Source organism: Dendrobates tinctorius, unplaced genomic scaffold (genome assembly GCF_039654945.1).
Source record: "Dendrobates tinctorius isolate UK_male_01 unplaced genomic scaffold, ASM3965494v1 ptg000102l, whole genome shotgun sequence".
Taxonomy (NCBI): domain Eukaryota; kingdom Metazoa; phylum Chordata; class Amphibia; order Anura; family Dendrobatidae; genus Dendrobates; species Dendrobates tinctorius.
Window position 1 is genome coordinate 36,908,468 of NW_027361770.1, and position 14,201 is coordinate 36,922,668.

Consider the following 14,201-nt stretch of genomic DNA (forward strand, 5'->3'; position numbering starts at 1 on the left):
TGGGAGCGAGCAGAGTTCGAATGAAGACATGCAGGAATTCTTGGACCTGGATACCCCGGGGTGTCGGGAGATGGTAGACAGTCTCGTTGAGGCTGTCAATCAGACTCTAGGTATTGAGGAGGATGTCCCACTAACCGCAGGGCATAAAATATCTTTTAAAAAGGCCAGGCGACCACATAGGGTGTTTAGCACTCATCCAGAATTCGAGGACATGGTGCAACGGCACAGGGAACGTCCAGACAAGCGTTTTTCGGGACAAAAAACGCTAGAGATGAGATACCCGTTTGCACCAGAGCTCTGTAAGAGATGGGCGGAATCTCCGATTGTGGATCCCCCAGTGTCACGCCTGGCCTCAAGATCGTTGTTGTCAGTGCCTAGTGGTTCTTCTATTAAGAACCCCACGGATCGGCTCATAGAAGGTTTAGCCCGCTCAGTGTATGAGGCATCAGGATCAGCGCTTTTGCCTTCATTCGCGGCAACATGGGTGGCCAAGGCCATGATGTCATGGTCAGAGTCTTTGAATAGAGTCCTGCAAGATAGAGACTTGCCGATAGAGGTATCTGACATAGCAAATCAGATCGCGATGGCGGGTGACTATCTAATTAATGCATCCTTGGATGCGGCTAATTGCGCGGCACTAGCAGCGGCAAACGCTATCGCCATTAGGAGAACCTTGTGGCTAAGGCTATGGCGGGCTGATTCAATTTCTAAGAAATCGTTAACGTCCCTGCCATATCAGGGTAACCGACTATTTGGAGAGAAATTAGACAAACTCATTTCGGATGCCACAGGGGGAAAGAGCAGCTTTCTCCCACAGCAGAAGAGTAGACTGCCTTTTCGTCAACCGCAGGCGCGCTTTCGAGCATTTCGCACCCCCAGATGGGCAACAGTGGCCAGTTCTACCGCCCCAGCTCGCTACAACCAAGACAGAGAGCGCCAGGTCACGTATAAAGCCAACCCGCTGGGGAGGATGCGGGACCGACCACCCAGGTCAAGGGGGGCCAGGTCCCAGAGGCCCTCAGCAAAATGACTCAAGGCATCAGGTACCCGAAGACAGCAGAGTAGGCGGTCGTCTGCTCAGGTTCCGCCACGTCTGGGTCAAGGTGGCACACGACGCATGGGTGGCAGAATTAGTGTCATCCGGGTACAAAATAGAGTTTATCGGACATCCTCCAAGACGATTTTTTCTTTCCCGGCTTCCCAAATCGGAATCCCGGGCAGAGGCGTTGCTAGGAGCCATCAGGATTCTTCAGTGCAATGGGGTCATTGTCCCGGTACCAGAGGGCGAAAAGGCTCAAGGATTTTATTCCAACCTGTTCGCGGTCCCCAAGAAGGACGGAACAGTAAGACCGGTTCTGGACCTAAAGCTCCTAAACAGGTTCATCAGAGTCAGGCACTTTCGAATGGAATCCCTCCTGTCAGTGATATCGGCCATGGAGCAAGGAGAATATTTGGCCTCAATCGATGTCCAGGATGCCTACCTGCACATCCCTATTTTTCCCCCCGCATCAGAAGTTCCTTCGGTTTGCAATCAATGGCCAGCATTTTCAATTTGTGGCTCTGCCGTTCGGGTTAGCCACGGCTCCCAGGGTATTCACGAAGGTAATGGCGGTCGTCATGGCCATTCTTCATTCTCGGGGCATAGTGGTTTTGCCGTACTTAGACGACCTCTTAGTAAAGGGGCCGTCCTTTCAAGCATGCAAGGAGAATGTCAGCATCACGCTGGATACCCTATCTCGCCTAGGATGGTTGGTCAATGGGAAAAAGTCCTCTCTTATCCCGGCTCAGAGGATTCCATTCCTAGGGATGATTTTCGACACTTCCCGAGGGTTGGTAATTCTCCCTCAAGACAAGGCTCCGGCAGGGAGTTCGGAGTCTTCAGCAACCAGGCCCTCACACGATTCGATTTGGGATGAGGGTTCTAGGGAGGATGGTAGCGGCAATAGAAGCAATTCCGTTTGCTCAATTTCATCTTCGTCCCCTGCAGCACGCTCTCTTGGCAGCGTGGGACAGGAGTCCATTCTCCCTAGATCATCAGTGCAGGTTGTCCTTTCAGGTCCGACGAGCACTTCAATGGTGGACGCGCGACTCCTCTCTCCTTCAGGGGAAAACCTTTCCTCCAGATCAATGGTTGGTGATCACAACCGACGCGAGTTTTCTCGGTTGGGGAGCAGTATTTCGCCATCACACGGCACAGGGGCAGTGGTCGCCCCAGGAGGCTCGTCTTCCTATCAACTTGTTGGAGATTCGAGCGGTGCGGTTGACGTTGCAGCATTTTCAGCACTGGCTAGCAGGACGCCCAGTCCGGGTCCAGTCAGACAACGCCACGGCAGTGGCGTACGTGAATCACCAGGGAGGCACGCGCAGCAGGGCAGCCATGCTTCGAGATAGAGCATGTACTCCGTTGGGCCGAGAGGCACCACTCAGTAATCTCAGCAGTTCACATACCAGGCGTGGAAAATTGGGCAGCAGATTTCCTGAGTCGGCAGGGTGTCGTGGCCGGGGAATGGTCCCTGCACCCCGAGGTCTTCCAGCAGATTTGCCAATGGTGGGGGACTCCGGACGTGGACCTGATAGCCTCCAGGGAGAATGCCAAAGTGGGCATGTTTGTCGCTCGGTCCCAGGACCCGCGAGCAATCGCAGTGGATGCGTTGGTCCTTCCATGGAGCCAGTTTCGGCTCCCATACCTGTTTCCCCCTCTGCCACTTCTCCCGAGGGTCATCAGAAAGATCAAGACAGAGAGGGTCCCGGCAATTCTGCTGGCTCCAGACTGGCCCCGTCGGCTTGGTACGCGTATCTAGTACAGCTCCTCGCAGACGTGCCATGGCGTCTACCGGTACGGCCAGACTTATTGTCCCAGGGGCCGATCTACCACCCGAACTTAGGGGCCCTGTGTTTGACGGCATGGCCGTTGAATCTTGGATTCTGACCCAGGCGGGGTTTGGGCATGAAGTGGTTGCTACAATGGTTAGCGCCCGGAAGCCGGCCTCGGCGAGGGTTTATCATAACACTTGGAAGGTTATCTTTCTCTGGTGTCGAGAGCACGGGGTTGCGCCTTTGTCCTTCTCGGTTCCCAACATCCTGGCGTTTCTGCAGTCAGGCTTAGACGCAGGTTTGGCCCCGAGTTCCCTGAGGAGACAGATATCGGCCTTGTCGGTTCTTTTCGAGCGAAAGATCGCTACCAACGGGGTCTCTCATTTGGTGCCCCCCTTTAGAGCGCCCATAGACGTCTGGGACCTTAATCTGGTTCTGGGTGTCCTGCAGGAAGCTCCGTTTGAGCCGTTGCAGGAAGTCGCATTGTCATACCTTTCCAGGAAGGTCGTGTTTTTGGTAGCCATAACTTCCATTAGGCGGGTCTCGGAATTGGCAGCCCTATCCTGTAGAGCTCCGTTTCTGACTTTTTTTTAAGGATAAGGTAGTCCTTAGACCACCGCCACCGTTTCTGCCGAAGGTTGTCCTCTTTCCATATTAATGAGGACATTGTTTTGCCTTCGTTTTGTCCAGCTCCGGTACACAGAGTGGAGAAGGCGCTCCACACGTTGGACCTAGCAAGGGCCCTCAGGAGGTACGTGTCAAGGACAGCACCTTTTCGCCAGACAGACTCGTTTGTGATCCCCGAAGGGCGCAGGAAGGGGCTCGCAGCCTCACGGTCGACCATAGCCAGATGGATTCGCCTAACTATTCAAGAGGCTTACCGTATCAGAGGCACGCCGATTCCAACTGGAATAGGGGCGCACTCTACTCGGGCAGTGGGCGCCTCTTGGGCGCTTCGACACCAGGATTCGGCAGAGCAAGTATGCAAAGCGGCAACCTGGTCAAGCCTGCACACGTTCTCTAAGCATTACAATGTGCATACTCAGGCTTCGTCAGATGCGAGCCTGGGTAGGAAAATTCTCCAGGTAGGAGTAGCACACCTTTAAACAGGTGGGCATGCGGTTTGGATTGGTGAGTGGCTCCCACCCAGGGACTGCTTTAGGACGTCCCACAGTCTCTGTGTCCCCCAATGAGACGAAGGAGAAACATGGATTTTTGTGAGTACTCACCGTAATATCCTTTTCTCCGAGACGCTCATTGGGGGACACAGCACCCACCCTGATAGCCAGTTGGCTTTGGTTTATTTTGATTAGTGTAATTCTTTATTGTAGGGTGGTCCTTTTTTCAGACATATGATTTTCTGCGGTAAGGCTAATTCGCTCTTGGCTTCTCCTACTGCTTTTGCACTAAACTGGTTTCCGCCCGCTATCGGGGCGAGGGTGTATGCGGCGGAGGAGGAGCTAACTTGTTTTTTGTATACTTAGTGTCAGCCTCCAGACGGCAGTAGCACACACCCACAGTCTCTGTGTCTCCCAATGAGCGTCTCGGAGAAAAGGATTTTACGGTGAGTACTCACAAAAATCCATGTTTTTTCATGAATAATCAAAAAGAAATTATAGATAATTTTCTGATTAAACATTTCCCTGATAAAATAGATGACAGTGGAGCATAATCACATTTATCACCACCTGTAAATATAGTTCAGTAGAGTCCAGACAAAGTCGTATCTTTTTTACCAGCTTTGATATTTCTGTAATTCTACATGTATTTCAGTGTGGGGGAACACACTGAAATAGCTGGTACAATTTCCAACAAAAAGAACAAACTCAATTTTTCATACTTCATTTCAGTAACAGTACGTATAATTTTAATTGTTTTCTTTTTTTCTTTTATTAGAAAACATTTGCAATTGCAAACTCATCTGATCTAGCATTCGCAAAAAAGGTTAAAGAAATGTTCTCTGATGCACTCACGAAATACAAACAGATACAAATGGAAGAGCTAGTAAGTCTTTTATTCTTTTGTCTTTCACTTTTATTTAAAATGACTATTCATCTGAATTGTGTTTTCTCTATCGCTTCATTGGGGGACACAGGAAACCTTGGGTGTATGCTGCTGCCACTAGGAAGCTGACACTATTTATTAATCTAATTGTGCTAGAGTTATGTCTTAATTTGCTCCAAAAAGGGAAAAGAAGATATGGCTGGCTGGGAAAGGGTGTTTGGTATTAAGTGCAATTTCATACTCCAAATATTACTGGCACCTAGTAAGGCAACTCCTGTAATAGGCGGTGTAATGTGAAACTTTAGGCACTTTGGTCTATCGTCCTGGATGAGCCACTGAGATAAATCTGGTGCATTTCTAGACTGGTTTAGTGAGTAAAAATTAGACTGCTTTAGTAAATCTCTCCAACTATATTTAACAAATTAACCCCTTAATAAATACATATCCTTACATAGGTGTCTGTTGATGCATGCTCCTCTTTGGAAAAAGTGAATGTAAAACTGACAATTAGAAACCATGCATCATCATTATTATTATTTATTATTATAGCGCCATTTGTTCCATGGTGCTTTACATGTGAGGAGGGGTATACTTAATAAAAACGAGTAAAGTAGTCTTAAACAGTACAAGTCACGACTGGTACAGGAGGAGAGAGGACCCTCCCCGTGAGGCCTCACAATTTATCATCAAGCCGACTAACTTGAATAAGGAATTGATACAGCTTCACATTTATCAAAAGCTCACTGGTGTTTTTTAGTTATCCTGCTGTGAATTTTATTAATCAATCAACTTTTTATTTTATCAATTAATAGTTGCCTACAGTGTTTGCCAGGATTTCCACCAGGAGTACATGGATCTAAGGGGCAGGTTTTCTCCTAGTGGAGAGGGACATGCCCGATCTGGCACGTCAGTCTGAGAAGGCTTAAATGCCTTGCATGCTGCTCTGAGAAATTAATTTCCCAGAGGAGCTTTCAAGGTGTTTAAGCCTCCTCATACTGGCGTGCCAGACCGAGCATGTCACTCTCCACAAGGACAAAACTTGCCCCTTAGATCCCAGTCTTAGCTTCTCACCGAGCCAAATCAGATCTCATACTTTGCACTGACAAGGGGTAATTCCCTGAGACACCATGTCTACAAATTGAGATTCTGATTCGGTTTTTATCCCAAGTCATATTGCAAGACTTGTTAAAGGGTTGATATTGACTTACAGGATCGCTACTTCCAATAGGTGGCACTAGAGTTACATTTTGCATACAGGAGTACATGGGCACTTTCCAACTGATCAGCTCCATTTTCAGCTGGTAAATGACTTATGGGGTGGGGTTTAGCTCAGGGGCAAGACTTATAGGTTTTATACTACTAGGATATTCATAACCTAGAATAGGCCATCAGCATGGTGGCTCAGTGCTTAGCACTATAGCCTTGCTGCATTGGGTCTTGTGTTAAAATACAACCAAAGACAACATCTGCAACGAGTTTGTATGTTTTCCCGGGTTTCCTCCCAAATTCCAAAGAAATACTAATAGGGAATTTAGATTGTGAGCCCCAATGGGGACAGTGACATTAATGTCTGTAACCCCTTTCTACCATGAGACGTACTATCCTGTCCATGTGCCCTGGGACTTAATTCCCAGGGACGGGATAGTACGTCACAGCGATCAGCGGCGCCCACGTGGTGAGCGCCGCTGATCGCGGCCGGGTGTCAGCTAATTATCACAGCTGACACCCGGCACAATGTGGACCGCCCCCGACACGTTAACCCTTTGTACACCGCGATCAAACACGATCGCGGTGTACCGGGGGTTAAAGGGAAGCATCGGCAGGGAGGGGGCTCCCTCCGTGCTTCCCTGAGCCCCCCACGGCAGCCCAATGTGCAGCGCTGCTGCGGGGGACTCCTTCCCTGCCGGCCCCCGAATCCAAGATGGCGACGGGGGCCTGCAGGGAGCCGGCTTCCTCAGTGCCTGCAAAGCGCAGGCATGAGGAAGTCTGCAGCAGTGCCTGTGACAGATCGCTGATCTGTCACAGTGATCTGTGATGTGTCAGATCAGCAATCTGTCACAGGACAGTGATGTCCTACCTGGGACAATGTAATAAAGTTAAAAAAAAAAAAAAAGTGTTAAAATAATTTTAAAAAAATCGCCAAATAAATTAGGAAAAAAAAAAAATATTCCCCCAATAAATTCATTTTTTGGAAATAAAAAAAAATAAATAAAAGTACACAAATTTGGTATCGCCGCGTCTGTAACGACCTGCCCTATAAAACTGTCCCATTAGTTAACCCCTTTAGCGAACCGCTTAAAAAATAAAAATAAAAAACAAAGCAAAAAAATGATTTATTATCATACCGCCGAACAAAAAGTGCAATAACGCGCGATCTAAAAGACGCATATAAATATCCATTGTACCGCTGAAAACGTCATCTTATCCCGCAAAAAACGAGCCGCCATTCAGAATCATCAGCAAAAAAATAAAAAAGTTATAGCTCGCAGAATAAAGCGATGCAAAAATAATTATTTTTTATATAAAATAGTTTTCATTGCATAAAACCGACAAAACATAAAAAAAGACCTATATGAGGTATCGCTGTAACCGTACTGACCCGAAGAATAAAACCGCTTTATCAATTTTATCGCATGCGGAACGGTGTAAACGCAGCCCCCCCCAAAAGAAATTCATGAAATGCTGGTTTTTGTTCATTCTGCGTCCCAAAAATCGGAATAAAAAGCGATCAAAAAATGTCACGTGCCCGAAAATGGTACCAATAAAAACGACAACTCGTCCCGCAAAAAATAAGACCTCACATGACTCGGTGGGTCAAAATATAGAAAAATTATAGCTCTCAATATGTGGTGATGCAAAAACTATTTTTACAATAAAAAGCGTCTTTTAGCGTGCGACAGCTGCCAAACATAAAAACGGCCATAAATAGTAAATCAAACCCCCCGTTATCACCCCCTTAGTTAGGGAAAAATAATAAAATTAAAAGAAAATGTATTTATTTCCATTTTCCCATTAGGGTTAGGGCTAGGGTTAAGGCTGAGATTAGGGTTAGGGGTGTGTTGGGGTTAGGGTTGGAGTTAGAATTGGGGGTTTCCACTGTTTGGGCACATCAGGTGCTCTCCAAATGTAACATGGCGTCTGATCTCAATTCCAGCCAATTCTGAGTTGAAAAAGTCAAATGGTGCTCCTTCCCTTCCAAGCTCTGCCATGCGCCCAAACAGTGTTTTACCCCCACATATGGGGTATCCGCCTACTCAGGACAAACTGCAAAACAACTTTTGGTGTCCAATTTCTCCTGTTACCCTTAGGAAAATAAAAAATTGGGGACAAAAATATCATTTTTGTGGAAAAAAATGATCTTTTTATTTTCACGCCCGGGCGTTATAAACTTCTGTGAAGCACTTGGGGGTTCAAAATGCTCACCACACATCTAGATAAGTTCCGTGGGGGGGGTCTAGTTTCCAAAATGGGGTCACTTGTGGGGAGTTTCAATAGTTTAGGTACATCAGGGGCTCTCGAAACGCACATGACACCCGCAGACCATTCCATCAAAGTCTGCATTCCAAAATGTCACTACTTCCCTTCCGAGACTCGACGTGTGCCCATACAGTAGTTTTCTCCCACATATGGGATATCAGCGTACTCAGGACAAATTGGACAACAACTTTTGGGGTCCAATTTCTCCTGTTACCCTTGGGAAAATAAAAAAATTGGGGACTAATTGATCATGTTTGTGGAAAAAATACGATTTTTTTATTTTCATGCCCGGGCATTATAAACTTCTGTGAAGCCCCTGGGGGTTCAAAGTGCTCACCACACATCTAGATAAGTTCCTTAGGGGGTCTAGTTTCCAAAATGGGGTCATTTGTGGGGGGTTTCCACTGTTTAGGTACATTAGGGGCTCTCCAAAGGCAACATGACACCCGCAGACCATTCCATCAAAGTCTGCATTCCAAGACGTCACTACTTCCCTTTCGAGCCCCAACGTGTACCCATACAGTAGTTTTCTCCCACATATGGGGTGTCAGCATACTCAGGACAAATTGGACAACAACTTTTGGGGTCCAATTTCTCCTGTTACCCTTGGGAAAATAAAAAATTGTTCAGATGAATAGCAGCTGATCTGCAGTACCTTTTGAAGCGCGGTAATCATTCCTACCACTGGCACTTATTTTCAGTACAGCTAGTGGCTGCAGTAGTTACATGTCCCTGTTTTGGGGTGCCATGTCTTGAGCAATATATAGAAACAGACAAGAGGCCAGGCAGCCTTTTTCTATATGTTTTTGCACGCCATTCTAATATTGAAATTTTTTTTTGCTGTACAGCCCTTTTAGGGTTGATGATACCTTGTGACTGATTTTAAATATTAAGCTAAAGCCCAAAGGAATACATGGACAAGTGAAGGCCACAAGAATGCTTGCAACTCACTGGATGAGTGGGACTCTGTTGAGTTTCAAGTTTAGGGACACTTTTTGACATAGAATAGTGATATTTACATGTTAAGCTTAGTACATGAAATTGCACCAGGTTTTAGCTTGTAATTTTCATTTATTTTCAGACCTGATGAGAATGCAGTTTGCAGTCTGATCAAGAGGCCCAGGCAGCTCCATTGCTGCGATGTGGTGGCCTCTGGGAACATGGCCGCCGGAGCCCACGCATGCTCAGATTCAGATCTCGTCCCGAGATCTCGGGAGACGAGATCTGAATCTGAGCATACATGGGCTCCGGCGGCCATTTTCAGGGGGTTTCCACTGTTTAGGTACATCAGGCGCTCTCCAAAGACAACATGACACCCGCAGACCATTCCATCAAAGTCTGCATTCCAAAACGTCACTACTTCCCTTCCAAACCCCGACGTGGGCCCATACAGTACTTTTCTCCCACATATGGAGTATCCGGGTACTCAGGACAAATTGGACAACAACTTTTGGGGTCCAATTTCTCCTGTTATCCATTGGAAAATAAAAAATTGTGGACTAAAAGATCATGTTTGTGGAAAAAATATGCTTTTTTTATTTTCACGCCCGGGCGTTATAAACTTCTGTGAAGCACTGGGGGGTTCAAAGTGCTCCCCACACATCTAGATAAGTTCCTTAGGGGGTCTAGTTTCCAAAATGGTGTCATTTGTGGGGGGTTTCCACTGTATAGGCACATCAGGGGCTTTCCAAACGCGGCATGGCGTTCAATCCCAATTCCAGCCAAAAAAGTCAAATGGCGCTGCTTCCCTTCCGAGCTCTGCCATGCGCCCAAATAGTGGTTTACCCCCACATATTGGGTATCAGCGTACTCAGGACAAATTGCACAATAACTTTTGGGGTCCTGTTACCCTTGGAAAAATAAAAATTGAGGGTGAAAAGATCATTTTTGTGGAAAAAATGTTTTTTTAATTGTACGGCTGTACGTTATAAACTTCTGTGAAGCCCTTGGGGGTTGAAAGTTCTGACCACATATCTAGATAAGTTCCTTGGGGGGTCTAGTTTCCAAAATGGTGTCATTTGTGGGGGGTTCCACTGTTTTGGTACATCAGGGGCTTTCCAAACGCGACATGGTGTCCGATCTCAGTTCCAGCCAAAAAAGTCAAATGGCGCTGCTTCCCTTCCGAGCTCTGCCATGCGCCCAAATAGTCGTTTACACCCACATTTGGGGTATCAGCGTACTCAGGACAAATTGCACAATAACCTTAGGGGTCCTGTTACCCGTGGGAAAATAAAAACTTGGGGTGAAAAGATCATTTTTGTGGAAAAAATATGATTTTTTTAATTGTACGGCTGTACATTATAAACTTCTGTGAAGCCCTTGTGGGTTCAAAGTTCTTACCACATATCTAGATAAGTTCCTTGGGGGTGTCTAGTTTCCAAAATGGTGTCATTTGTGGGGGGTTCCACTGTTTTGGTACATCAGGGGCTTTCCAAACGCGACATGATGTCCGATCTCAGTTCCAGCCAAAAAAGTCAAATGGCGCTGCTTCCCTTCCGAGCTCTGCCATGCGCCCAAATAGTCGTTTACACCCACATTTGGGGTATCAGCGTACTCAGGACAAATTGCACAATAACCTTAGGGGTCCTGTTACCCGTGGGAAAATAAAAAATTGGGGTGAAAAGATCATTTTTGTGGAAAAAATGATTTTTTAATTGTACGGCTGTGCATTATAAACTTCTGTGAAGCCCTTGTGGGTTCAAAGTTCTTACCACATATCTAGATAAGTTCCTTGGGGGGTCTAGTTTCCAAAATGGGGTCACTTGTGGGGGGTTTCCACTGTTTACGTCAAGGGCTCTCCAAACGTGACATGGCGTCCGATCTGAATTCCAGCCAATTTTGCATTGAAAAAGTCAAACGGGGCTCCTTCTCTTGACTGAGCTCTGCCATGCGCCGAAACAGTGCTCCCCCCCCCCCCACATATCAGGTATCAGCGTACTCAGGACAAATTGCACAATAACTTTTGCAGTCCAATTTCTCCTGTTACCCTTGGTAAAATAAAAAAAAATTGAACCTGAAGTATTTTTTTCGTGAAAAAAAGTTAAATGTTCATTTTTTTTTTTAAATATTCAAAAAATTCCTGTGAAGCACCTGAAGGGTTAATAAACTTCTTGAATGTGGTTTTGAGCCCCTTGAGGGGTGCAGTTTTTAGAATGGTGTCACTTTTGGGTATTTTCTATCATATAGACCCCTCAAAGTGACTTCAAATGTGATGTGGTCCGTAAAAATATAATGGTGTTGTAAAAATGAGAAATCGCTGGTCAAATTTAACCCTTATAACTTCCTAACAAAAAAAAAATTTTTGGCTCCAAAATTGTGCTGATGTAAAGTAAACATGTGGGAAATGTTACTTATTAAGTTTTTTGTGTGCCGTATCTCTGTGATTTAAGGGCATAAAATTCAAAGTTGGAATATTGCGAAATTTTAAAAATTTCCGTTTTTTTCACAAATAAACGCAAGTTATTTCAGTGAAATTTTACCACTAACATGAAGTACAATATGTCACGAGAAAACAATGTGAGAATCACCGGGATCCATGGAAGCGTTTCAGAGTTATTACCTCATAAAGGGACAGTGGTCAGAATTGTAAAAATTGGCCCGGTCATGAGCAAACCACCCTTGGGGGTTAAGTGGTTAAATTGTAGGGGGTCCCTAAAAAAAAATTGGTTTTGTAAATTTTTTTGTAAAAATGAGAAATCGCTGGTCAACTTTTATCCCTTATAACTTCCTAAAAAAAAAAAAAAAAAAAATTTGTTTCCGAAATTGTGCTGATGTAAAGTTGCCATGTGGGAAATGTTATTTTTTTAAGTACTTTGTGTGACATATCGGCTCTGATATAAGGGCATAAAAATTAAAAGTTGGAAAATTGCAATATTTTAAAAATTTTCGCCATGTTTCCATTTTTTTCATGAATAAACGCAAGTCATATCGAAGAAATTTTATCACTAACATGAAGTACAATATGTCACGAAAGAACATTGTCAGAATCGGCGGGTTCTGTTGAAGCGTTCCAGAGTTATAACCTCATAAAGTGTCAGTGGACAGATTTGTAAAACTTGGCCTGGTCATTAAGCTGCAAATTGGCTCTGTCATTAAGGTTAAAGGAGAGCAGGACATTGTTATTATATGTCTCCTAGTGCATCCACACCTAGCATGACACCGGTGTTGTGCATCAGGGAAATTAACTCACGAAGAGATGAGTTATTCCAAGATGTCTTATTTCTTTAATGTCTTCACGGCATACAACATGCATGTACGTGATATGTCGTGTCCTTACCTTTGATACGAGCTCACATGCCGAGCCAACAGCTTTCCCCATAATGTGCCTTTCACAGAGCGAGTGGAGCAGAGCTCTGCCCATGGCTGGTTAACCTGTGAAATGTGCTGTCAATTTGTAACAGTGGCAGGGGGAATGTCATTCCAGGTGCCCATTGGCATGCCCGTGACATCATCGCTGGGCGCCGATGGGTTGCTATGACAGCCAAGACCTTCTTGCCTGTCCTTATGATACTTATGTGAAAGCCAGAACTTAGCTGGTGTTCCTGGATGATTGTGATTTTGACTATACATAGCAATGCTGATGCACTGCTTTGTATAGCACAAGTGATCAGACAATTGCACCTTCAAGTCTCCTATTAAATACAGTAAAAAAAAAAAAAAGTTTTTAAAAATAAGAAAAAACCCTCAAGTTCAAATCACCTCCCTTTTGCCGTATTAAAAATTAAAACAATTAAAAAATACAAATATTTTGTATCGCTGCATTCGTTAAAGTCTGATTTATCAGAATATAAAATACATGAATCCAATCGGTTAACAGCGTAACAAGAAAAAAAATCTAATTGCCAGAATTCCGGGGTTTTTTTGTCCGTCTCAAAATTGCAATAAAATGCAGTGAGAGGCAATCAAATCATTGTGTCTATCCCAAAATGGTATCTGTAAAAAATGTAATCTGAGGATGCAAAAAATAAGCTTTCACACAGCCTCATATCCTGAAATTTGGAAGCGTTACGAGTCTCGGGGAAAAAAATTTTTTTTTCACCACTCAAGAAAAAAAATGTCTGCATGTTTGGTATCTGTGTAATCGTACTGAAATGGAAAATCATATTGCCAGGTCAGTTTTACCTTATAGTGAACATGGTAAATTAAAAAAAAAAAAAAAAAATTGTGAAATTGCACTTTTTTTATGCGGTTTTAACACACTTAAAAATTTTTTCCCACTCTCCATTGCATCATATGATAACTGGCTGTGAGGACGGTAAAAGTAGAAAAGTTATAGCTCTTGAGAGAAGGGGAGGAAAAAAAGATGAAAAATAGAAAATGGCTACAACGTTAATGGGTTAAAAAATTTTTGTAAGCTCACAAAAATTACAGGTTGTCATAATTTCTTTCATATTTCATCGGACTATTGTGTTTGCATTTAGTATTGCACAGAAGCAGAGCATGGTCCGACTGAAGAACCTATCGAAATATCTGACGATTCCTGCGACCATGGTGAGTTTGACACAGCAGATGTTTTTTTTTTTTCATTACTCCTTTTTTACACTTGTACTATGAAATGATTTGCTCTTGCCTGTTAAATGAGAGTTAAGAATATGTATTTTAAAGCAGTGTGTCCTTGTTTTGTTTTATTTTTTACATATCACAATCCGTGCAAAAGTGAACCTGTCAGCAGGATTGTGCTCAGTAACCTACAGACAGTGTCAGGTCAGCGCTGTTATACTGATTAAAATGATACCTTGGTTGATGAAATCCGTCTTGTGGTTGTTGTTTAATCTTTATTGTAGTTTTCAGTTAATGATATGCTTGTGTTGCGAGGCGGCCTGTGGGTGGGGGTCTTCATGTGGTGCTCTGCTTACATATTCATACTGATCCCTCAGTGACCTGCCCCCTATTTTACATGCTGCATA

The 14,201-nt window shown here is 44.5% G+C and overlaps 1 protein-coding gene across 2 annotated transcripts in view; it reads left to right on the top strand.

Annotated features, from left to right (window-relative positions):
• The window catches only part of LOC141099778 (uncharacterized), a 63,272-nt gene that overhangs the window by 17,764 nt on the left and 31,307 nt on the right, over window positions 1–14,201 (top strand). For both annotated transcript variants that reach the window (XM_073587840.1, XM_073587839.1), the window contains exons 3-4: window positions 4,711–4,818; window positions 13,716–13,785. In XM_073587840.1, the coding sequence (XP_073443941.1) occupies window positions 4,711–4,818; window positions 13,716–13,785 (178 nt within the window). The remainder of the gene's footprint in view (window positions 1–4,710; window positions 4,819–13,715; window positions 13,786–14,201) is intronic.